Genomic DNA, 24060 nt, shown 5'->3' with positions numbered 1-24060 from the left:
GTTCAATAAATGACGTGAGATATTCAACACTCTATTATAAAAACAGGCTATGCGTTAGATGATTTTGCTCAACTGTAGGCTAAGGTAAGTGTTCTGAGCTCATTTAAGGTAGGCTAGGCTAAGCTATGATGTCCTGTAGGAGTATTAAATGCATTTTTAACTTATGATATTTTTGACTTATGATGGGTTTATTGGACCATAACCTTATTGTAAGTTGAGGACCATCTATGTAGATTTTTAAAAAAATTATTATTATTATTATTATTATTTTTTTTTTTGAGACAGAGTCTCGCTCTGTCGCCCAGGCTGGAGTACAGTGGCATGATCTTGGCTCACTGCAACCTCTGCCTCCTGGGTTCAAGTGATTCTCCTGCCTCAGCCTCCCGAGTAGCTGGGATTACAGGCATGTGCCACCACACCCAGCTAATTTTTTGTATTTTTAATAGAGATAGAGTTTTGCCATATTGGTCAGGCTGGTCTCAAACTCCTGTCCTAAAGTGATCTGCCCATCTTAGTCTCCCAAAGTGCTGGGATTATAGGTATGAGCCACCTTGCTTGGCCTAGATCTTTAATCTGCCCGGAATTGACTTTCATGTATCGTATAAGGTAGAGCTCCAGTTTTCGTCCTTCCCTCCTCCTTTCCTTCTTCATTCCCTCCCTTCCTCTTCTCTCCTTCTTTCCATACGTATACCTGGTTGCCTCACCACCCTTCATTGAGTAGTCTTTTCTTTCACTGTTGATCTACAATGCTACCTCTGTTATATATCAAATGTTCATTTATGTATTGTTTCTGAACTTTTAGTTATATTTGTCTATTGTCTCTCTATGCCAATACTAATTTATTTATAGTTTTACATTATTTTGATATCTAGTAGAGGCAGTCCTCCTACTTTTCTTTTTTCGAGACTGAGTCTTGCTGTGTCGCCCAGGCTGGAGTGCAGTGGCATGATCTCAGCTCACTACAACCTCCACTTCCCTGGTTCAAGGGATTCCCCTGCCTCAGCCTCCTGAGTAGCTGGGATTACAGGTGCGCACCACCACACCTGGCTAATTTTTTTGTATTTTTAATAGAGATGGGGTTTCACCATGTTGGCCAGACTGGTCTCGAACTCCTGGCCTCAGGCTATCCACCTGCCTTGGCCTCCCAAAGTGCTGGCATGAGCCACCGTGCCCGGCTACTTTTGTACTTCGATAGTGTCTTGACTACTGTTAGGTGTTAGCATTTTCATGTACATTTTAGAATCATCAAGCTCCATGAGAAAACCTGTAGGGGTTCCATTGGAATTGATGGTATCCATCCTCAACTGAGAAGAATTGATACCTTTATAAGTCTTCCCAACCATGAATATGGTGTAATTCTCAATCTAGATCTTTGTTTAGTGTCTCTCAAAAAAAGTATTACAGTTTTCCCTTTAGAGGTCTCTATGTCTTTTGTTAGATATATCTTTGGAACCTGATGATTTGTAGTGCTATTATAGATGAATGACAACTTTAAGTTACATTCTCTGACAGTTTGTTGCTAGTATATAAAAATGTAATTGATTTTTATATATCAATTGACTGTTACCTACACAATTCTTTTGGATTTTTTAGGTCATATCATCAGTGAACAGTGATAATTTTACCAATTCTCATACTTTATGTAAATATTTTTCTTGCCTTATTGCATTGGCTCTGAGTACAATGTTGAATATAAAGGGGGAAAGTGGACATCTCTTTTTGTTCCCTGTCTCGCAGGAAAAGTGTGTGTGTGGTAGATATCAGATTATGGAAATTTTCTTCTATTCCTATTGCTAAACTTTTTATTTTATTTATTTATATATTTTTTGAGACAGAGTCTCGCTCTGTTGCCCAGGCTGGAGTGCAGTGGTGCCATCTTGGCTCACTGCAGCCTCCACCTCCCAGGTTCAAGTGATTCTCCTGCTGCAGCCTCTTGAGGAGCTGGGATTACAGGTGCCCACCACCATGCTCAGCTAATTTTTGTATTTTTAGTAGAGATGGGGTTTCACCATGATGGCCAGGCTGGTCTTGACTCCTGACCTCAGGTGATGCACCCACCTGGGCCTCCCAAAGTGCTAGGCTTACAGGCCTGAGCCACTGTGTCCGGCCTTTTTTTCCTTTTAAATATCATGGATGCATGCTGAATTTTACCTAAAGTGTTTTCTTCATATTAGCATAACTATGTAGCATTATCCTTTAATTTGTTAATGTGGTGACTTGTTTAGTTTTTCTCAGCATAAACTAACCTTGCATTTTTGGAATAATAATGATTTTCTATATTGTTAGATTTATTAATATTTTATTTTGAATTGTGCCATTACAAGTGACATTAGTTTGTAATTGTCCATTCTCACACTGTTTGTCAGGTTTTTGTGAGCAGGTTATGTTAGCTTGAAGAAATCAGTTTGGGAGTATTCTCTCTTTCCCTCTACTCTTGGAAAGTTTCTGTAAGATTGGAATTATTCCTTGGTCATCTGTATAGAGTTTTGTGTGTATATATTAGGACTGTTTTTGAGACGGAGTCTCGCTGTGTCACCAGGCTGGAGTGCAGTGATCTCGTCTCACTGCACCCTCCGCCTCCTGGGTTCAAATGATTCTCCTGCCTCAGCCTCCTGAGTAGCTGAGACTACAGGTGTGCACCACCACACCCAGCTAATTTTTGCATTTTTAGTAGAGGCGGGGTTTCACCATGTTGGCAAGGATAATCTCAATCTCTTGACCTCATGGTCCGCCTGCCTCAGCCTCCCAAAGTGCTAGTATTACAGGCATGAGCCACTGCGTGCGGCCTGTTAGGACTACTTTTAACTGATTTTTAAAAAGAAATGGTTATAAGTCTTTTTTTTTTTTTTTTTTTTTTTGAGACAGGGTCTCACTCTGTTGCTCAGGCTGGAGTACAGTGGCATGATCTAGGCTCACTGCAGCCTCCACCTCCCGAGCTCAAGCCATCCTCCTACCTCAGCCTCCTGAGTGGCTGGGACTACAGGCATGCACCACAATGCCTAGCTAATTTTTTGTGTGTGCATATTTTTTGTAGAGATGGGGTTTTATCATGTCGCCCAGCTTGGTCTCAAACACCTGGCTTCAAAGCAATCAGCCCGACTCGCCCTCCCAGAGTGTTGGGATCCCAGGCATGAGCCAATGAGTCCAGCCAAGTTATATTTTTGTAGGAACCAATCCATTTTATCTGTTTTCAAATTTATTGTCCAAGTTGTTCATAATATTCCTTATTTATTTTTTAGGCGTCTCCACAGGGCAAGTTCTAATAATATATCCTTACTTTAGGCTGAGCGCGGTGGCTCACGCCTGTAATCCCAGCACTTTGGGAGGCCGAGGTGGGTGGATCACGAGGTCAGGAGATCGAGACCATCCTGGCTAACATGGTGAAACCCCGTCTCTACTAAAAATACAAAAAATTAGCCGGGTGCGGTGGCGGGTGCCTGTGGTCCCAGCTACTCTGGAGGCTGAGGCAGGAGAATGGCGTGAACCCAGGAGGCAGAGCTTGCAGTGAGCCGAGATAGTGCCACTGCAGTCTGGCCTGGGTGAAAGAGCAAGACTCTGTCTCAAAAAATAAATAAATAAATAAAAATAAAAACTAATAATATATCCTTACTTTAAAATGTCTCTGGTGTCTGTATTTATGTCCCCTTTCTTTTTTTCTAGGTAGAGTTTCAGTCTTGTTGCCCAGGCTGGAGTGCAGTGGCACAATCTTGGTTCACTGCAACCTCTGCCTCCCAGGTTCAAGCGATTTTCTTTTTGTTGTTGTTTTTTCAAGACAGAGTCTCACCCTGTCACCCAGGCTGGAGTGCAGTGGTGCAATCTCAGCTCACTGCAAACTCCGCCTCCCGGGTGCATGCCATTCTCCCGCCTCAGCCTCCTGAGTAGCTGGGACTACAGGTGCCCGCCACGACGCCCGGCTAATTTTGTTTTTGTATTTTTAGTAGAGAGGGGTTTCACCGTGTTAGCCAGGATGGTCTCGATCTCCTGACCTCGTGGCCTGCCTGCCTTGGCCTCCCAAAGTGCTGGGATTACAGGCGTGAGCCACTGCCCCTGGCCCAACCTCAGCTTTCTTCATTCTTTTTATTATTTCCCTATTTAATGAATATCTGATCTTTATTTTCATTCATTCTTGTCCTTTTTTTTTCTTTTTTCTTTTCTTTTCTTTTTCTTTTTTTTTTTTTGAGACAGAGTCGCTCTGTCGCCTAGGCTGGAGTGCAGAGTCGCGATCTCGGCTCACTGTAAGCTCTCCCTCCCGGGTTCATGCCATTCTCCTGCCTCAGCCTCCTGAGTAGCTGGGACTACAGGCGCCCACCAACATGCCCGGCTAATTTTTTGTATTTTTTTATAGAGACGGGGTTTCACCATGTTTGCCAGGATGGTCTCGATCTCCTGACCTTGTGATCTGCCCGTCTTGGCCTCCCAAAGTGCTGGGATTACAGGCGTGAGCCACCTCGCCTGGCCCATTCTTGTCCTTTTCTTGAGTTTATTCTAATGTTCATTTTCTTACTCAAATTGGATGTTTAAAAATTTTTTAGTTCTTTTACATGAGCCTTCAATGCTGTAAATTTTCCTCAAGGTACTGCTTTACCTGTATTCTGTACGTTTTAATATATAGTTTTTTTGTTTAACTGTATTTTCTGATTTCTGTTGTTTTCTTCATTGACCTATGAGTTATTTCGAAATGTATTTCTTAATGTTCTAGTCTGTTTTTTCTCCCAGTTTTATTTTTGTCATTGATTTTGAACTGTCTTCATTGTAGTCTGAGAATGTGGTCTGTATATGAGTCCTTTGAAATTTGCTGAGGCCTTATGACTGGATCAAATATGTGGTTAATGTTCATAAAAGTCCCATGTCCATTTCAAAAATATGTATTCTGCAGTCACATTTAATTCCCTGTATGTGTCCATGACATCAAATTTGTTGATTATATAGTAATTAACATAATTTGTTGTCTGAGCTCTCATTACTGGGAGAAATACATTACAATCTTCCATTATGATAGTGGCTTTATCTTTCTCTTTATCCATTTTACTTTATGCACTTTGAGATGTTATTAGGTGCATAAAAGTTTTAGAAATTTATGAGTTTTACCTTTTATCACTACAAAATGACCTTAAAAATTCTAGTAGTTGACATCTAGTAATATTTTTTGCCCTAGAGTCTGTTTAGTTTATATATTTATGTTTTAGGTGTATTCTTGTAAATAGTGTACAGCTGGATTTTATTTTTAGTCCATATTTTTTTCCTTGAAGCATTTAGATAAATTTTATGTAATTACTGATATATTATTGATGTATTTGTATTCTCTTATTTGTGATTTTTATTCTACATTCTTTTTTCCTCTCCTCTCTTCCCTTCTTTAGATTTACTGAGCTTTCCCCCCCTGAATTCAATGTGTTTCTTCTACTGCTTTGGAAATAATTTAGTATTTCTATTCCTTCAGTGATTACCTGATAAGTTTTACATAATCTTAACTCATCATAGTCTCACTCCACATGACACTATATATATTTTTTTAAAAAAGTATTTTAATATACTGTTTAATATGCTAAATAAAATTTAGTTATACAAACATACACATACATACACACACACATATCTATATATATATATATAGAGAGAGAGAGAGAGAGGGAGAGAGACAGACAGACAGACAGAGACAGGATGATTGTGTAGCTCACTGCAGTCTCGAACTTCTAGGCTCAAGTTATCCTCCCTCCTCAGCCTCCCAAGTAGCTGGGACTAGAGACACACGCCACCATGCCTGGTTAATTATTTTATTTTTTGTAGAGATGGAGTCTTGCTATATTGCCCAGGCTGGTCTCAAATTCCTGAGCTCAAGTGATCATTCCACCTTGGCCTCCCCAAGTGTTGGGATTATAGGCATAAACCACCACAAGTGACCTGTGGAAAAGATATTTTGACTGAAGAGAATACTAACATTTTCTTCTCTATTTTGGAGGTAATACTTCATTGTCTTCTGACTTCCTTTGGAGGCTAACTCTCAGTCTAATCTGTTCTCGGTCTAATTGGTCTTCCTTTGGAGATGAATTTTCAGGATCTCACTCTGTTGCTCAGGTTGGAGTGTAGTGGTGTGATCATAGCTCATTGCAGCCTCGAATTTTAGGGCTCAAGCAATCCTCCAGCCTCAGTCTCCTGGGTAGCTAGGACTACAGACACATACCACTTTGCCTAATTTAGTTTTTATTTTTATTTTTTTGTAGAGATGGGGTCTCTTCTATTTTCCCATGATGGTCTCCAACTGCTGGTCTCAAGCGATCCTTCTGCCTCAGCCTCCCAAAGTGCTGGTATGACAGGTGTAAGCCACTGCACCTGGCCTGATTTATGCTCTTTGAAGGTAATTAAAAAAAATCTGCTTGTAAGATTTTGTTGTCTTAGTAATCTTGCAGTTTTACTATATTGTATTTAGCTGTGGATATCTTTTTATTTATCATAATTAGGATTTGTTGAGCTTAACTTTGTATATTGGTGTTTTTCATGATTTCTTGAAAAACTTTTAGCCATAACTCTTCAAAGATTGCTTCTGTTCCATAAAAAATGCTTTTCTCCTTCTGAAATAGATCAGACATATGTGGGATCTTATCTTTCATGTCTTAACTTCCCTTTGATATTTTTCACCTCTTTGTGTCTCTGTGTTGTATTCCAAATTTCTTCAGATCTCACTTCTGCTTCACTAATACTCTCTTCAGCTGTGTAATCTGTTGTAAAACTATTCACTGAATTATTTTTAGTGATTTTAAAACATTTTCTTGAAATTTGTTTAGTATTTTTGAATATTTACTCTTCACTTATTTTCAAGCTGCCTTTCTGTTTCTAGAAATATATTAAACATGCTTATTTTCCCCTCTGTATCTGATAATTTCACTATGTGGAAGAGTTTTCTGTCTGATTCTGCTATCTGTTATTTCTGGTTGCCCTTGCTCATGGGTGCTTGTTTCCTTGTGTGTTTGGAGATTTTATACTGTGAGCTGCTCATTTTCCCTGCAGTTTCATATCTGCGGTTCTCTTAAGGCCTAGAATGAAGGGGATATCTTCCAGAGAGGACTTGTTTTCTTCCCCCAGGTGACTGGGAACATTGCCAACTTGGGACCATGTTACATTCTCTGTCAGAGGTTTCATTGAGCCATTCACGTAGTGTGTATTTGGGCTGCAAAACTAACTGAGGGTCCACTCCTGATTACAAATTCTTAGGGGGATTTTGTTTTTCTCTGCTCAGGACCGACCTTTAAGACAAGTGATTTTTCTTGTATTTTATTTTGGATTCACCATTACATTGAAGGTATAGCCCTTGGGGGCCCCAAATCTCCTATTATATGCCCTACCTTTGGAGGCTCTTTTGAGGCAGTGAAAACTTAAGCTCATTGGGCTTTGTAAATAATTGCAACATAAAATATTTCACACCTTTTCTTACTTCTCCAGGTTTTCATACCCACTTAGTTTTTGGCTTGAGTATTCCTCATATTGTTTCTAGTTGATGGATACATTTTAACATTTAAAAAATTTTATCCAGCCTGTCTAGTTTTCCACAAAGGAGTATTTTCCAGGAACCTAGTTTACCATATTCCCAGAAAGAGAAGTCCTTCGACTGGCTGATGTAATCATTGATTTACCATGGAAAGCTTCACAACATTGAGCCATTCTTGCATTTCTGCAGTAAACCTAATTTGGGCATGGGCTTACCAACTTGGGATTCAGTCTTTTCTATGTGGCTAGATTCTATTTGCTGTTCTCTTGTTTGGATTTATGAAAATTCTTTTCTTCCATGAGACCGAACTATATATTCCCTTTATTTTCACACTGTCTTTATCAGGCTTTGTTGCTGAAGTTATGCATGCTGGCTAGCTTCATAAAAACAATAAGTTAAATAGCATTGCATTTGTCTCTGGTCCTGTTCTGTGTTCCACTTTGAAATGTGTCTCTCCGTTGTCCCCTCCTCCCAACTCCCTTCATGCTGAGCCATGTCCCTGGAGATGAGGGAACCTCAGGCCTTCTCTTCCCCACTTACAGAATCTGACTTCTACCCCACAGTCTGTCAGGATCAGCAATTTGGACTCTAGAGTTTGGGGGAGGCAGGAGTTTCCTGAGTCCCTGGGCTCAGCTCTTCACCAGTTCCATTTCTGAGTCTCCTGCCAACTTGGTACTGCAGTCACGCCCCCCACCGCTCAGGTGTTGTCCCACTGAGCATTTGCTTCAGCGGGTCTTCCTGGCCTGGTGTTGATTCTTTCGACAGCTATTCATTGAGCAATGACTACATGCCAGGCAGTGGGATGCTACAACGTAGAAGACCATGAAGCTCACAGTCCACTGGGGTAGGGAGGGCAGACCATCAACAAATACACTGCATGGCAGCCAGATGGTGATCAGTGTGCAGTGGAGAAAAAGGAAGCTGTGTGTCCCCAGGAGGCTTCCAGCTTGTTTGGGCATCTGCACGTCAAGTCCACATAGTCCCCTCATCGTCCCCCGAGTTCTTGCTGGAGTGCAGTGGCGTGATCTTGGCTCACTGCAGCCTCTGCCTCCTAGGTTCAAGCGATTCTCTGCCTCAGCCTCCCAACTAGCTGGGATTACAGGTGCGTGCCACCACACCCAGCTAATTTTTGTATTTTTAGTAGAGATGGGGTTTTGCCATGTTGGCCAGGCTGGTCTCGAACTCCTGGCCTCAAGTGATCTGTCCACCTTGGCCTCTTAAAGTGCTGGGATTACAGGCATGAGCCACTGCGCCTGGCCCTTTTTTTTTTTTTTTTAAACAATTACTCTCTCATACAAATGTCACAATCAACTTGTCAAGCTTTTGAACTATATTGGTAGGATTTTGATAGGGATCATGTTGAATTTGTAGGTTTGGGACTAACATAACTGAATGTGAACCTAGCTATGAACCCTCTTAACTCAGGTCCTCTCTGTCATGTCCATAAAGGTCTTTTACAGGTTTTGTGTCTTTTTGTCAGATGGCCTATGTTGTAGATCTTTTTTTCTATTATATTTTCTACTCAGTGATGGCCTGGTGTATGTGAGACCACTGAGTGTAGGTTGATCTTGTGTCTTGCTGGTCAGAGTGGTCTTTCTAAAACATTGCCCTGATGTCACTTCCTGTTCAAGCTCTTCAGAGCCCTCTCTTTGCCTCAGTAGACTGACCTTTGTCCCCTCCCTTGCCCTCTGGGTCAGGTGCATCCTGAGGTTCCGCCTCACCTCTATTCCAGTGAGACCTGCCCCACCAGCTCCTCAGCCAGGACCCTCTGCCAGCGGCCACCTCCCCACAGATAGGGAAGCCTAGCCAGGGAAGGAGCTGTGCAGGGCCAGCCCCAGATCCCACAGGGCTGGGGTGTGGAGGCAGATGGTGAGAGCACTGGCCCTGAAGCCCCTGGGGTGCCCTGCTCTACCCATCCCTCACCTGGAAGTGCAGCCCAGGCTGCTGCTGTCAAGTGATATGGAACTCACCAGGGCTGGCCCTCCCCCTGGAGGCCTCCCACTAGACAGCTCCAGGAACTGAAACATGGGAGGGGGCTGCTGGTGGTCTCCACCTGGCTAAAGCACTGCCATTCCAAAGAGCAGAGCTAGGTCCAGGCCAGCCCTGTTGCCACAGCATCAGGGCAGCCTTTGGCAGAGCTGCGACCCTCTCCCCAGCCCTTTGGGCAGTTTCCTGGGTCTCCTACCTCCTCTCTTCCCCTGACCCCCCTGCTGTTTCACCCCATGCTCTACCCCCATGCCACCTTGTAGGCTGTCACCTGTCCTTCTACGTTAGTCCCCTCCACCCAGACACAGAGAGACTGAGGGACAGGGCAGTGGAAAACTCCAAAGCCAAGGTTTTTTATTACTGGTCAAAAGGTGCTCGCTAACAAAACAGTGTTGGGGAGAGGTACATTCCACAGCTCTGTGGGAGCCCCAGTGGGGCTGTCCTGCCCCACCCCACCCCGCCTCTCCAGTGGGCATCGTAAGGTAAGGCATTTCACATGTTGGTGTTTTCACTTTTTTTTATATATATATAAAAACAAAACCAGTCCTGGAGTAGAAAGAAAAACCCTGTGATGAACTTTTAGGACTAAACTGAAATAGAAAGGATTGGAGTGTGGGATTCTGAGGGGCTGGGTCAGTGGCCATGGTGGTCCAGCCCCCCATGGTTGGCAGAAGCCGCTGGAAGGGGGCATGAAGAGAGGGAAGGGCACAGCTGACATGAGGGCCAAACTCAGACAGGTGTGCCTGTCTTCATCATTTTTTCACTTTTACATACTGTAGAAATTTAAGCAAAATAGCTATTTTATATATATTTATATATCATATATATATATATAAATTAGGCAAATAAAGAGTTCAGGGGGCACTGAGATGGGGCACCCCTAGGGGCCTCCTAGGATGAGGAGGGATGCAAGGTCTCTGATGCCCGGGTCACCAGCCCAGGCTGGGCCAAGGGTTTGTTCATTATTGCTGATTTGGGGCCTGGGTCTCAGGGCGGGGAGCACCTGCAGGCCCTGCCTTCCAGCCCTTCCTGGCCTCTTGGGGCTAGGGAGCCACCCAGGCCGGCTAGGGCGAGGCCAGGGACTGCTGCCCTCAAATCCACAAGGGGGATGCCATCAGTACCCCCTCCTGCATCTGTGGGTAGGAGCTCCAGAAACTCTCTGTGCTCTGCTGGGCTGGGGCAGCCCCCTTCTGTTTCGGGCTCTGTGGGGCCCTGGCAGGTGGGGGTGTGGGCAGCTCAGATACCATCGAGGACTTGATATGTTGAGCTACAAAATTCTCCCAACTCAAAGGGGTCTGGCTTCCTGATGTCTTAAAAATAAGGGGCTCTTGCCAGGACACTTTTGTGGCAAGAAAGCACACTTGGAAAGCTGTCTGCTAAGTGCGGTACTAAAAATATTTACTAAACATCACAGCTGGAAAGAAATGGAGATCATTTTTCTAAAAAAGTTGAAGAGGCTCCCTAGAAGGGGCTAGTTCATCCCTGGGTTGGGGGCTGGTGATTTGCGCAGCCCATGGCCCGGACCAGCCGGCCTGAGTTGTGGTAACTGGGGCAGGGGTTCCAGTAGGGCCCAGGTCCATAATGAAGGGGCACGGGTGACCCAGCGCACCTGGGGGCTGGAGAGAACCTAGGTCAGCCCTTCCTCCTTCCAAGGTGGGAGTCCCAAGAAAGTGTGGAGAAAAAAAGAAATAGGAAAGGAAATAGGAAGGGCTGGGAATGGGCTGGGAGAAAGACCATTCAGTACTAAATTGAGTGCATTAATGAACAGGTGGGCCGGGCTGTGCAGGCGCCTGTATTTGCTGCAAGGATGGCGCTCAGAAGATGTTGGGGCACATGTGCCAGTCTTGCTTCTCCTTGGCCTCCCAGTAGCCGCCCTTGTACACACAGGCCATCTCCCCGGTCAGCGGGTCCAGCCTCTTCTCAAACCACAGTGGCGTGTAGGCATCCGCCTCCTTCTCTGCTGGGCAGGCACAGTGGGCTGGTGGGTGGGCTGGTGGCCTGCCTCCCCAGAATCCGTCCCCGCGGGACTCCCACCCGGGTACCCCTTTCCTCCCCTCCGGGGCGCCCTTCCCGCCCGGCCTCACCTTCCTCCGAGCTGCAGCTGCTGCCGGGCCCGCAGGACTCCAGCTGCCGGCGCCGCGACAGGCGCTGCTTCTCCTCCAGCCGCTGCTTCTCGGTATTGGCCTCGTCCCAACGGCCCTTCTCCATCAGCCGCTGGTCGGGCCGCAGGCGGCTGTCAGTGGGCGCTACGCCCTCCTCGTGCTCGTTGAGGGTCAGGGCCAGCTCTGAGAAGTAGTACATGTTCTCCGCATTCTCCCTGTGGCGGTGGCGGTGGCGGTGTCTGCGGTGTGAGCCGGACCACACCCACCCGGCCGCCCTCCCCTGCCTGGCGGTGTCTCCCCTCCCGGGTCGCCTCACCCTCCAGCTCCCCACAGTGGGCCCACCCGGCGGAACCCAGTGGCTGCAAACAGCTGCCTTCTGCTCCCCAGACCTCCCATGCTCACATGGCCAACCTGCCGCTGTTTTGCCACATTAGACTTATCTGGGAATTGCCTAGCTTAGTATTTCTCGGCTTTTCTTCTTTTCTATTATGTTTTTTTTTTTTTTTTTTCTTTTTTGAGACAGTTTCACTCTTGTTGCCCAGGCTGGAGTGCCTGGCTTTTTTAAGACAGAGTCTCCGCTGGGCGTGGTGGCTCACGCCTGTAATCCCAGCGCTTTGGGAGGCTGAGGCCGGTGAATCACGAGGGCAGGAGTTTGAGACCAGCCTGACCAACATAGTGAAACCCCGTTTCTACTAAAAATTAGCCGGGCGTGGTGGCAGGCACCTGTAATCCCAGGTAATCTACTCAGGAGGCTGAGGCAGGAGAATTGCTTGAACCCCGGGAGGCCGAGGTTGTGGTGAGCCGAGATCACGCCATTGCACTCTAGCCTGGGCGACAGTTCAAGGCCCCGTCTAAAAAAAAAAAAAAAAAAAAAAAAGACGGGTCTCGCTCTGTGTGGCCCAGGCTGGAGTGAAGTGGCCTGATCTCCGCTCACTGCAACCTCCACCTCCTGGGTTCAAGCAACTCTCCCGCCTTAGTCTCCTGAGTAGCTGGGATTTCAGGGCATGCCCCCACACCCAGCTAATTTTATTGTATTTTTAGTAGAGATGGGGTTTTGTCATGTTGGCCAGGCTGGTCTTGAACCCCTGACCTCAATTGGTCTGCCTATCTTGGCCTCCCAGAGTGTTGGGATTACAGGCATCAGCTACCATGCCCAGCTCATATGGGGATTTTTCTAGTCATTTTTTTCTAGTATAATTGCCTTGGAGTCAGACAATATACTTGGCATAATTTCAGTCCTTTGAAATTTGCTTTATGGCCCAGTATATGGGCAGTTTTTGCACACGTTCCATGTGATTGAAGAGAACAGTTGTTGACTGCAAGGTTGTATAACTGTCCAGCAGGCCTTGTTCATACTTTCTCTACTTGGGTTGTAGTTAGTCCATCTTTCCTAATGTGTGTGTGTGTGTCTATGTATGTATGTATATATATATACACATTTTTTTTTAATTATGTAAGCGTTTCTTTTGTTGAAAAGATCCTTCACAAAATACCATATCCATAGATTTACTTTCTGTCATATAGCTGAATGTGTTGTGTTTGGAATTCCATTCTTACATTTAAAAATCAACTGGATTGCCCAGAAGTTTAGATGCATTTGTTTTGTTTCTTTATCTTATCCACATTGAAGATGTAAGTAGATGATCTGAAAGCATCAGGTTTGATTACACCACATAATGCATGTCTTTCTTAAGTATTGGTGTTACAGAAATGGTTCTTATCTCAGAAGCAGAGAAGCTGACAGGTGGAAGGAAGGAGAGAGAGTTCTGTGGATTGCTGAGGGCTTGTAACAAAGACACAGTAGGAGAAGCCAAGGATGATAGCTGGTGACCAATTACTAAGCACACTACACTGGGTACCCCAGGCCGCCCTGCCATCAGCCGGCAAGGGTCTCTTTCCTAGGACCTTGCTGCCAGCCACCCCACAACTGCTCCCCAAAGGGAAGGCTGGGATTTGGGTACTGAAGGATTTTTCATCTGTTCACACGCGGGCATTCAAGCTCAAAAGCCTAACCACTACCACTCCCAGGTAAGTGCTGAACCCTGCACATGGGAACAATCAAGTGTGTCCCCAAGATGCAGACTCAGACCTGGACAGCTGCAGTCCTATACGGTTATCTGAAGGTTCCTGACAGCTCTGCACAGTACAATTTCATTTATCACGGGAAATGAGTAAAGTGCCAGATTCTAGACCAATTTTGGCTATGAATTGAAGAGGTGGGAAGCACAGTATATCATTATGTTGCCTATACTAGGAACAGATAAACACAAACACACAGGCAACAGGGATTTGGGGAAACACCACGTCAGCGCTGCAGTCAGCCAAGTGCAGTGCCGGCACTACCCCCCAACCCCCAAAGTGCCTTGGCCCAGCAGAAAAGAAACCCGCTGGCCAGAGAGGGGAACCTCGACCATGTCTGGTGAAAGGAGTGAACTCGTTGGGACACAGCCTCGAAAAAGCAGTAACAAAAACACGTGAACGCATACGAACATTCACTGTATCTTCTCCGTAGACTCCCTACCGCTATTCCACGGTCCCCACTTTTCAGCTCTCGCTGTTTCTTGTGTGAGCCTATCCCTTTGGACAGTCCACTTTGGGAGGAGGTCATGGAGCCAGGGCTCCCTCTCAATAGGAATGGAAAGGACCCTGCAAGGATCAACAGCTATTTTTATCCTAGTTGTGAAAACAAGGTGCCTCCAGTTCTTTATGTCCATCACAGCTGAATACCAACAAGGTGCAGTTCAGTCTGTCAGTCACTTCTGGTTTTTGTTGGAAGCCAACGCAATACAGAACTCAACATGCAGGTCAGAAGAGAAACACTGAGGAAGTGAAAGGAAACACCTGGAGTCGGGCCAATGTCTAAAGTAAAAAGAGAAAGCAAAGGAGAAAAATGATGCAGCACCACAGCTCAAATGACTCCCTGACATGGCCACCTCCGATCCTCTGGGGAACCCCATGTGCTGCTAGGAAAACGAGCTGGGAGGAAAAGAACAGAAGGAAAATGGGGAAGCAGTGGTAGAAAGAAAAAAAAAACGCACAAACAGGCACTAGATAGATACAGCAAAGCCCAGAATGTACTAAAAGCCACTTGTTAACAGCTGGCATGCACTCAACAAGCTGTGTTTCCACTGTAGGGAGGCCAGTGGCAGGCGCGGGAGTGGAAGCTGCAGGAACACGGCCCAGGGGCTCACCAGGCTGTGGTCCTGCTCCAATCCCCCACGTCCCATTCCCTCCCAACCGCAGGCTCATTCTTGCTCCTTGTGACGAATTCTGCTCTGGGTCTGGCACCCCCGAAGAGAGCAGAGTTGGGATTGGCTACTTGATTGAGGGGCGTCACAACATTCGAGGTTGAAGCTGGAGTCGTGGTCTTTGTGCTCTTCCCTCCTCTGTCGGTTCTTTGAAATCCATGTTGGATCCGTGGAGGGGAGGACCATCTCTGAAGTGGCTGCCCACTGGGGGGCCTGTTTGCCAGTCACCTGGGTGACTACCTCCCCTGCCTCCTAAGAAGTCATCCCTGAAGCCTCGTCATCTGGTACACCTTTTCTTAATCCAAAGCCACCTTTATCTTGTTTTCTGCCTTCTGCAATGTCCACATGAAGTGACTGATCGCCCAACAGTGCACCATCGTATGTCAAGCTTCCCTAAGGGAATCCACTTCATCGAATTCTATGTAGCAGAATCCTTTAAATTTATCTGTGTCTTTGTCTCTGACTACCCGTACACTCCTTATGCTGAGATCCTTAAAGATAGCATCTATGTCGCCCTGAAACACATTAAAAGGTAGATTTCCTACCTATGCTGTGTGAGGGGGCTCTGTGAGCAACTCCTTCTGGCTACGGGAACCATGGCCACCAGTACTGCTGTGGGACCCTCTGCTTTTTTTTTTTTTTTTGAGGCAGAGTCTCGCTGTCGCCCAGGCTGGAGTGCAGTGGCGCAATCTCGGCTCACTGCAGGCTCCGCCCCCCGGGGTTCACGCCATTCTCCTGCCTCAGCCTCCCGAGTAGCTGGGACTACAGGCGCCCGTCATCTCGCCCGGCTAATTTTTTGTATTTTTAGTAGAGACGGGGTTTCACTGTGTTAGCCAGGATGGTCTCGATCTCTTGACCTCGTGATCCGCCCGCCTCGGCCTCCCAAAGTGCTGGGATTACAGGCGTGAGCCACCGCGCCCGGCGACCCTCTGCTTTTTTTTTCTTATTATATTGCTAAGATTTACCTATATTGCTTCATGTTACTGGGGTTTAGTTTTAGCTACTGTATATATTCCTTCATGCGAATGTACCACAGTTATTCATTCAATAAATTTGTGTTGTTTCCAAGTTTTTGTTATTGGAATAGTCTCATGCATAAGTCCTGTTGTACATTTGCAAGAATTTCTCTTGAGTATATTTTTACAAGTAGAATTACTGGGTTATGACTATGTGATTGTTCATCTTTTTTTGCGGGGGGATGGAATTTCACTCTTGTCATCCAGGCCGGAGTGCAGTGGCACCATCTCAGATCACTGCAACCTCCACTTCCCAGGTTCAAGCAATTTTCCTGCCTCAGCTTGCCGAGTAGCTGGGATTACGGGTGTGTGCCACCACGCCTGGCTAGTTTTTATATTTTTAGTAGAGACAGGGTTTCACCAGTTTGGCCAGGCTGGTCTGGAACTCCTGACCTCAGGTGTTCCACCCACCTTGGCCTCCCAAAGTGCTGGGATTACAGGCGTGAGCCACCACAACTGGTGGAAAGCCAAACTGTTTTCCCAAGTGTTGCACCAATTTACAACTTTTGCCAGCAGCAATGTATCAGAGATATTGTAGCTCTACAGCTTCTTCAACATACATGGTTTTTATATGGTGACTGGCCATATATGTTTTTTCTGCAAAATTCTTGTTCATGACTCTTGCATATTTTCCCATTATTTTTACATTATTTGTTGATTAGAAGTTCTTTATGTGGGCTGGGCGTGGTGGCTCTTGCCTGTAATCCCAGCACTTTGGGAGGCAGAGGCGGGCAGATCACCTGAGGTCAGGAATTTGAGACCAGCCTGGCCAACATGGCAAAACCCCGTCTTTACTAAAAATACAAAAATTAGTCGGGCGTGGTGGCGTACACCTGTAATCCCAGCTCCTCAGGAGGCTGAGGCAGGAGAATCGCTTGAACGCAGGAGGCAGAGGCTGCAGTAAGTCGAGATCACACCACTGCACTCCAGGCTGGGTGACAGAGTGGGACTCCATCTCAAAAAAAAAGTTCTTTATGTGATCTTTTAAAAATTTTTATTTTTAACTGTGATAAAATACTCTGTATTCTTGATAATAATCCTCTGTCAAGTGTAGGTAGGTATTATGATTACCTTCTCCAAGTTTGTTTATGCATTGTCTTTCCACTTTTTTTAAATTGCCTTTTAGTGAGTAAAAGTTCTCAATGAACAAAAGTATTTTAATATGGTCAAATATATGAATGCTTGTGTCTTAATATTTCCTTAGGGTCTAAAAGATATTTATCCTTTTCAACTTATTAAGTCATTGTTTACAATAAGTCAAACAATATTATTGTAAGGCCATTATTTGGAGTTGATTTTCTTTATAATATGAGGGAGGGATTAAGTGCATCTTTTTCCATAGGGATTCATTTGGTGAGCCATTCCATCTTCCCACAAGATCTGATATGCCACCTTTGTCATATATCAGAGGTACATATATCCATGGGTCTGTTTCTGGGCTCACTATTCTGTTCCATTAGAGTTTCAAAATAAAAATCCTGGTATCTAGTAGGGTAAGTCCTCTCTGGTCTTCTTCAGAAATGTCTTGGCCCTTTATTCCTCAATATAAATTTAAAAATTCTAATATCAAGTTCCATGAAGGTCCCTATTGGAATTTTGTTTGATTTACTGATTTTTTAAATCATGACATCTTCACAATACTTTCTATCTGTGAACATTATGTCTTTCTCCATTTATTTAGTTCTTCTTTGGAATCTCTTATTAGAGCTTTATAATGTTCTCTAGAGAGGTCTGGATTATATTATAAGATTTATTACAAGGTCCTTGATGTTATATGCCATTAATTGTTTTTGTTTTTTGTTTTTTTTTTGAGATGGAGTTTCACTCTTGTTGCCCAGGCTGGAGTGCAATGGCATGATCTTGGCTCACCACAACCTTCGCCTCCTGGGTTCAAGCGATTCTCCTGCCTCAGCTTCCGAAGTAGCTGGGATTACAGGCACGTGCCGCCATGCCTGGCTAATTTTGTATTTTTAGTAGAGATGGGGTTTCTCCATGTTGGTCAGGCTGGTCTCAAACTCCTGACCTCAGGTGATCTGCCTGCCTTGGCTTCCCAAAGTGCTGGGATTACAGACATGAGCCACTGCGCCCGGCCTTGGTGTCTTAAGTTGCATTTTTCTAGTTGTTGGCTGAAATGCAACCGGCTTTTGTATATTAATCTTGTATCTAGGCACCTAAAATGCTTTTTCTGAATCTATTGAAATCTGTTAATATGATTATTCTATGGATTTTCTAATATAAAATCATTCTATATACCTAGGATAAATTCAACCTGGTTATAGGATGCTATCTTTTTTATACACTCTTGGATTGGATTTTCTGATATCTTGTTTTGGATTTTTGCTTATATATTTATTAACATAAGTGAAATAGGGTAGAACTTTTATTTTCCTACTGCTAGTTAGCCTAATTTGGTATGAGGGTTATCCTGGCCTTACAGTATAGGAGAGGTGAATATTTCCTTTTTCTATGATCTGGAACACTTTATATAAAATTGGAATGATATGTTTCTGAAAAAATTGGGAGAATTCATCTGTAAAATTGGGCCTTGTGTTTTCCTTATGGTAATTTTTAAACTATTGCTTCAGTTACTTTATTATAGGACTATTCATGTTTTCAGTTTCTTCTAGAGTCAGTTCTTTTTCTTTTTCTTTTTTTTTGAGACAGGGTCTGCTTTGTCACCCAGGCTGGTATGCAGTAGTAGTCATGACTCACTGCAGCCTCGACCTCCTGGGCTCAAGTAACCCTCCTGCCTCAGCCTCCTGAGTAGCTGGGACTACAGGTGTGTACCACCACACATGGCTAATTAAAAAAAATTTTTTTTTTTTTTTTTTTTTTTGTAGAGATAGGGTCTTGCTGTTGCCCAGGTTGGTCTTGAACTCATGGGCTTAAGTGATCCAACTGCCTCAGCTTTCCAAAGTGCTGGGATTATAGGCATGAGCCACTGTGCCCAGCTAGAGTTAGTTCTTGTTATATTTTTCTAAAATTTGTCCCTCTGATCTAAGTTTTAATTATGTCTTTATATGTCACATTAAACCTTTTTCATTAAAATTCATTTCTATCTTGATCAGTCTTGTCAATAGTTTTCTATTTTGACAGTTTTTTTGTGCCTCAAAGAATAAACTTTTGGCTTTGTTTATTGATTTCTGCTTTTATTATTATTATTATTAATATAAAGATGGTATCTTGCCATATTGCCCAGGCTGGTCTCAAATTTTTCAACTCAAGCAATCTGCCCACCTCAGCCTTCCAAAGTGCTGGGATAATAGGGTTTGGCTGTGTCCCTACCCAAATCGCATCTCAAATTGTAATCCCCACATGTCAGGGGAGGGACCTGGTGGGAGGTGATTGGACCATGGGGGTGGTTTTCCCCATGCTATTCTTGTGATAGTGAGTTCTCACTAGATCTGATGGTTTTGTAAGTTGCTGTTTTCCTTACTCTCTGCTCTTTTCCTGCTGCCTTGTGAAGAAGGTACTTACTTCTCCTTATGCCATGATTGAGTTTCCTGAGGCCTCCCCAATCAGGCAGAACTGTGAGTTAATTAAACCTTTTCTCCTTTATAAATTATCCAATCTCTGGTGGTATCTTTATAGCAGTGTGAAAATGGAATAATACAGGAGATTATAGGCATGAACCACCACGTCTAGCCAAAATTATTATTATTTTTTGAGACAGGGTCTTGCTCTGTCACACAGGCTGGAGTGCAGTGGTGTGTTCACAACTCACTGCAGCCTCAACCTCAACCTCCTCGGCTCAAGTGATCCTCCCACCTCAGTCCTCCTGAGTATCTGGGACTACAGGCATGTACCATCATGCCTGGCTAATTAAGAAAAAAAAATTTTTTTTTTGGTAGAGATGAGGTCTCACTATGTTGCGCAGGCTTTTGCTCTTGCTCTTATTTTTAAAGTATATTTTCTTCTTTCTTTGGATTTCTGTGTTGAACTTTCTCTAATATTAGAATTGAAACTCAGAAAGGAGAAAGCCTCAAAATTAAATGATTTAAGGCAATATATTTCCTTTGAAGCATTGCTTTTGTTGCATCCAGCCAGTTTAAATTTTTTCTTTTTTTTTTTTTTTTTTTTCCTGAGACGGAGTCTCACTCTGTCACCCAGCCTAGAGTACAGTGGCACGATCTCAGCTCACTGCCACCTCTGCCTTCCAGGTTCAAGCGATTCTCTTATCTCAGCCTCCCAAGTAGCTGGGATTACAAACGCGTGCCACCACGCTCGGCTAATTTTTGTATTTTTAGTAGAAACAGGGTTGCACCATGTTGGCCAGGCTGGTCTCGAACTCCTGACCTCAGGTGATCCCCCCGCCTCGGCCTCCCAAAGGGCAGGGATTACAGGCGTTGAGTCACCATGCCCGGCCAAATATCTTTTATATCATTCAGTTCTACATATTTTGCATTTTTTCATTCTAATTTATTTTGCCTATGAGTTATTTAGCATCTTAAATTTTTTCCCAAATATTTGGGATTTTTTGGTCATTTTGTTTGTAACTTCTATCTTAATTGTCTTATAGATTGTGGTCTGTATGCTACGCTCTGTAAATCTGTGAGGCTTCCATTAGGGTTTAGTACACAATCAGTTTTTGCATACATTCCATGTATACTTGAGAAAACATATGTTCTCAGAGTTGCATCCATGAGTCTGTAATAGCATATATTGTTTCAATCTCCATATACTTGCTGGATTGTTTTTTATGGTTTCCATTTGACCTATCAACAAGTGAAAGTGGTGTACAGAAACTTCCTAATTTCCAACTGTGGTGATGGATTTATCAATTTCTTCCTTAAGTATCAATATGTGCTTTGTATATTTTTGAGGAATTTAATTATATGCATAATGTTTAAAACTATTATATCTTTTTGATTAACTCAACCTTTTATTATTATAGCAACTTTCCCTTCCTTAATAATGCTTTTGTCCTAAAGTCTATTTTACCTGATATTAATATAGCTATTATAGCTTTTTGTTAGTATTTTCATGATATGTGTCTTTTACTTTCAACTTTTGTATACCTTTATATTTTGGGAATCTCTTAGAAGGTCCGGGCATCTGGATTTTAACACATCCAATTAGGCCGGGCATGGTGGCTTGTGCCTGTAATCCCAGCACTTTGAGAGGCTGAGGCTGGAGGATCACTTGAGGCCAGGAGTTTCAGATCAGACAGAGCAACATAGTGACACCCTGTCTCTACAAAAAAATTTTAAAAATTAGCCAGGTATGGTGGTGCATGCCTGTAGTCCTAGCTATTCAGGAGTGTGAGGTTGGAGGATCACTTGAACCTGGGTGTTTGAGGCTGCAGTGAGCTGTGATTGTGCCACTGGATACCAGCCTGGGTAACAGAGCGAGACTCTGTCTCTTAAAAAAAAAAAAAAAATCCAGTTTGTCAGTAGTTTGCTTTTTAACTGGTGAGCTTCATCTATTTATATTTATTATAATCATTGATAATGCTTGGGCCTATTGCTATCATGTTAATTTATAGTTTTTGTTTGTGCTACTTTTTAATTTTCTCTTACTATGTTAACAATCTTATAAATGTTTCTTCCTTACAATAAGAACTTAGCATTTCTTCACATCCCTCAGGTCCTTCCCCTTCTCCTCAAATTCCATCATGCTAAGATTATCTAAACTTTAAAATCTGCATTATTATGAGCATGTTTTCTCTTTTTCTTTGATCCTAGTAGTTGTTTAAAAAATAACTTTTAGGCTGGGTATGGTGGCTCACATCTGTAATCCTAGCACTTTGGGAGGCCGAGGTGTGCCGATCACTTGAGGTTGGGAGTTCAAGACCAGCTTGGCCAACATGGTGAAACCCCATATTTACTAAAAATATAAAAATTAGGCAGGCGTGGTAGCACGCCCTTGTAATCTCAGCTACTCGGAAGACTGAGGCAGGAGAATCGCTTGAACCTGGGAGGCAGAGGTTGCAGTGAGCCAAGATCATGCCACCGCACTCTAGCCTGGGCGACAGAGTGAGACTCCATCTCAAAACAAACAAAAAAACACCCCTTTATTCATCTATTGTGACATCCTTGCTCCCCCGATTCCCCCCCTTTAAAGTACTGTGTCCAATACTGTTTTCATTTTTTCTTTTTCTCCCAGACTAGAGTGCAGTGGCACGATCTCGGCTCACTGCAACCTCTGCCTCCCAGGTTCAAGTGATTCTCATGCCTCAGCCTCTCGAGTAGCTGGGATTACAGGTGCCTGCCACCATGCCTGGCTAATTTTTGTATTTTTAGTAGAGATGGAGTTTCACCATGTTGGCCAGGGTAGTCTTGAACTCCTAACCTCAAGTGATCTGCTTGCCTCGGCCTCCCAAAGTGTTGGGATTACAGGTGTGAGCCACCACACCCGGCCCAATACTGTTTTCATTGTGGGTTTTTGTGTGGCAAAACTTCTGAGGCTACATGCCTAAGGATATGGCCCTATATGTGAATGACAGTTTGACTAGATAGAAAATTCTACTTTCTAATTTTGTAACTTAGAAAATATTAATCCAATGTTGGTTGTTGAAAAATCTGAGTCTAATTCTTTATCCTTGACTAAAATGTTTTGCTCCTCCCTGGAAGCTATTAGAATTTTTTCTTCGGTCTTCATTTTGACTGTAGCATGATCTAGATGAACATTTTTCTTTATTTCTTGTCTTTAGCATGCTATGGGCCCTTTCAGTACAGGGTCTTTCATCTCTTTGCTTTTACTTTGGGAAATTTATCTTCATTATATCTCCCTCTTCGGTTTTTTTTTTTTTTCTTCTTTCCTTCTTTCCTTCTGGGATTCCAGCTAAACGGATTATTTTAGCGGTTACCCTAGGAATCGCAATAAACATACTTCATACAGTCAGAAGCGAATGTGCATCTTGATCCTCTTCCAGGGCAGCATGGCAGGGGGACCTTTGAGCAGTTTCCCTCCCTTCATTCCTCTTCTTACTGTGCAGCCACATTCTAAAATGTTATACCACATGTTATTCTTGTTTATTCAGCTTTAATTTAGGTGCACAGTATCCGTTATTCTCAGATCTTCCCTCTGGGGTCAGTTTCCTCCTGCCTGAGGTATATCCTTTTGTGCAGGTCTGCTGGTGCCAAACTAAGCTTTTTGTTTGCCTGAAAATGCCTTGATTTCACCTTCATTCTTTAAAGATGGTCTCCCTGGGTGTATAATTCTAGGCTGGCAGTGCATCTTTCAGCTCACGGAAGATATCATTTGACTGTCTTCAAGCTCCCATTTCTGTTGATAAGGGGACAGCTCCTCGGAAAGTGATGTCTTTTTAAAATCTGGCTGCTTAATAGTTTCTCTCTGATTTAGTTTCACTGCATAGATTTAGGTGCAAGAATTTCTTTGTTATTTTATCTTCAGGTACAGTCCCACTTTCCTTTTGGGACTCTCGCTAGAAGTATGCCAAACCCTGCCCTCAATCTTGCTGAGCAAGCTTACAGAAATGCAGATTCCATTGCAGGAGGTCTGACAGGGAGACTGTACTCAAACTCGCTCCCAGGAGAGGCCAAGGAGCCTGCTCCAGGGACCTCACTCTGTCTTCTCCCTGTAGCTTCCTGTCTTTTCTGGGTTTTGTCTCTTTAAATGCAGTTCTATCACTTCTTCTGACCTGCGTTCAGGTGATAGATTCTAGCTACCAAACCATTCCATAGGGTCCTCGATGTCAGTCATTTTTTTTTTTTCCTTTGTCGAATTTCTATTTGTTCTCTTTGGACTTTCCTATGCCACATTTTATAGTTTTCTATTTCCTGTGGTTATTTTCAAGTATGTTTTTTATTTCTTGTAGGGAGGAACAGGGAGGGGCTCTATCCTATCACCTCGCTTAAAGTCTGTGCATAGTGTTTGATAGTTTCACATTTATTGACTGTTCGGTGTCTGCCTTCACACTGGGATGTCGGCTGCATAATACTGTTCTCTGCCCATGTGTGGACTGAACCCTCCCGACCTCCTGTGCCTGTCAGTTGCTTTCTGTCCACTGTCCTCCTTTCCTCTCCTTTGACCCCTGTCCTGTGCCTGTGGCGGGGCCCCTGCCAGCCCTACTCACGGCAGCGGGTACTTCTTCCACAGCAGCTTGGCTGACAGGGTCTGGTACACTGTCTTCTGCTTCCCGTCAGAGCTGGGGCTGCTGGGACTGCTATGCACGACCTTGGAGCACTCCATTTGTTCATCCCATGAGCCAGACAGCACGTAATGGGCCTTGCCCTGGCTGTCACTCACCACTCCTGTCACCT

At 44.0% G+C, this 24060-nt stretch overlaps 1 protein-coding gene and 1 pseudogene across 16 annotated transcripts in view; both read right to left on the bottom strand.

Moving 5' to 3' along the window:
* Positions 1-24060, bottom strand: part of OSBP2 (oxysterol binding protein 2) — a 248474-nt gene that overhangs the window by 7969 nt on the left and 216445 nt on the right. For 8 of the 16 annotated variants that reach the window (XM_058431265.1, XM_058431267.1, XM_058431263.1 and 5 more), the window contains 3 exons: positions 23874-24058; positions 11554-11786; positions 9791-11429 (listed from right to left, as the gene is read on the bottom strand). The exons of 1 other annotated variant lie outside the window; for it this stretch is intronic. In XM_058431265.1, coding sequence (XP_058287248.1) covers positions 11284-11429; positions 11554-11786; positions 23874-24058 — 564 coding nt within the window. In that variant the 3' untranslated portion in view covers positions 9791-11283. Of the gene's footprint in view, positions 1-9790; positions 11787-23873; positions 24059-24060 lie in introns of those variants that run through there. 7 more of the 16 variants (XM_058431268.1, XM_032138426.2, XM_058431260.1 and 4 more) reach the window with 4 other exon arrangements.
* Positions 14724-17259, bottom strand: LOC131382033 (eukaryotic translation initiation factor 4H-like; annotated as a pseudogene).

Source organism: Hylobates moloch, unplaced genomic scaffold, assembly GCF_009828535.3.
Source record: "Hylobates moloch isolate HMO894 unplaced genomic scaffold, HMol_V3 SCAFFOLD_19, whole genome shotgun sequence".
Lineage (NCBI taxonomy): Eukaryota > Metazoa > Chordata > Mammalia > Primates > Hylobatidae > Hylobates > Hylobates moloch.
Note: the sequence above shows the minus strand (reverse complement) of the source record. Positions and strands in the feature narration are given on the sequence as shown.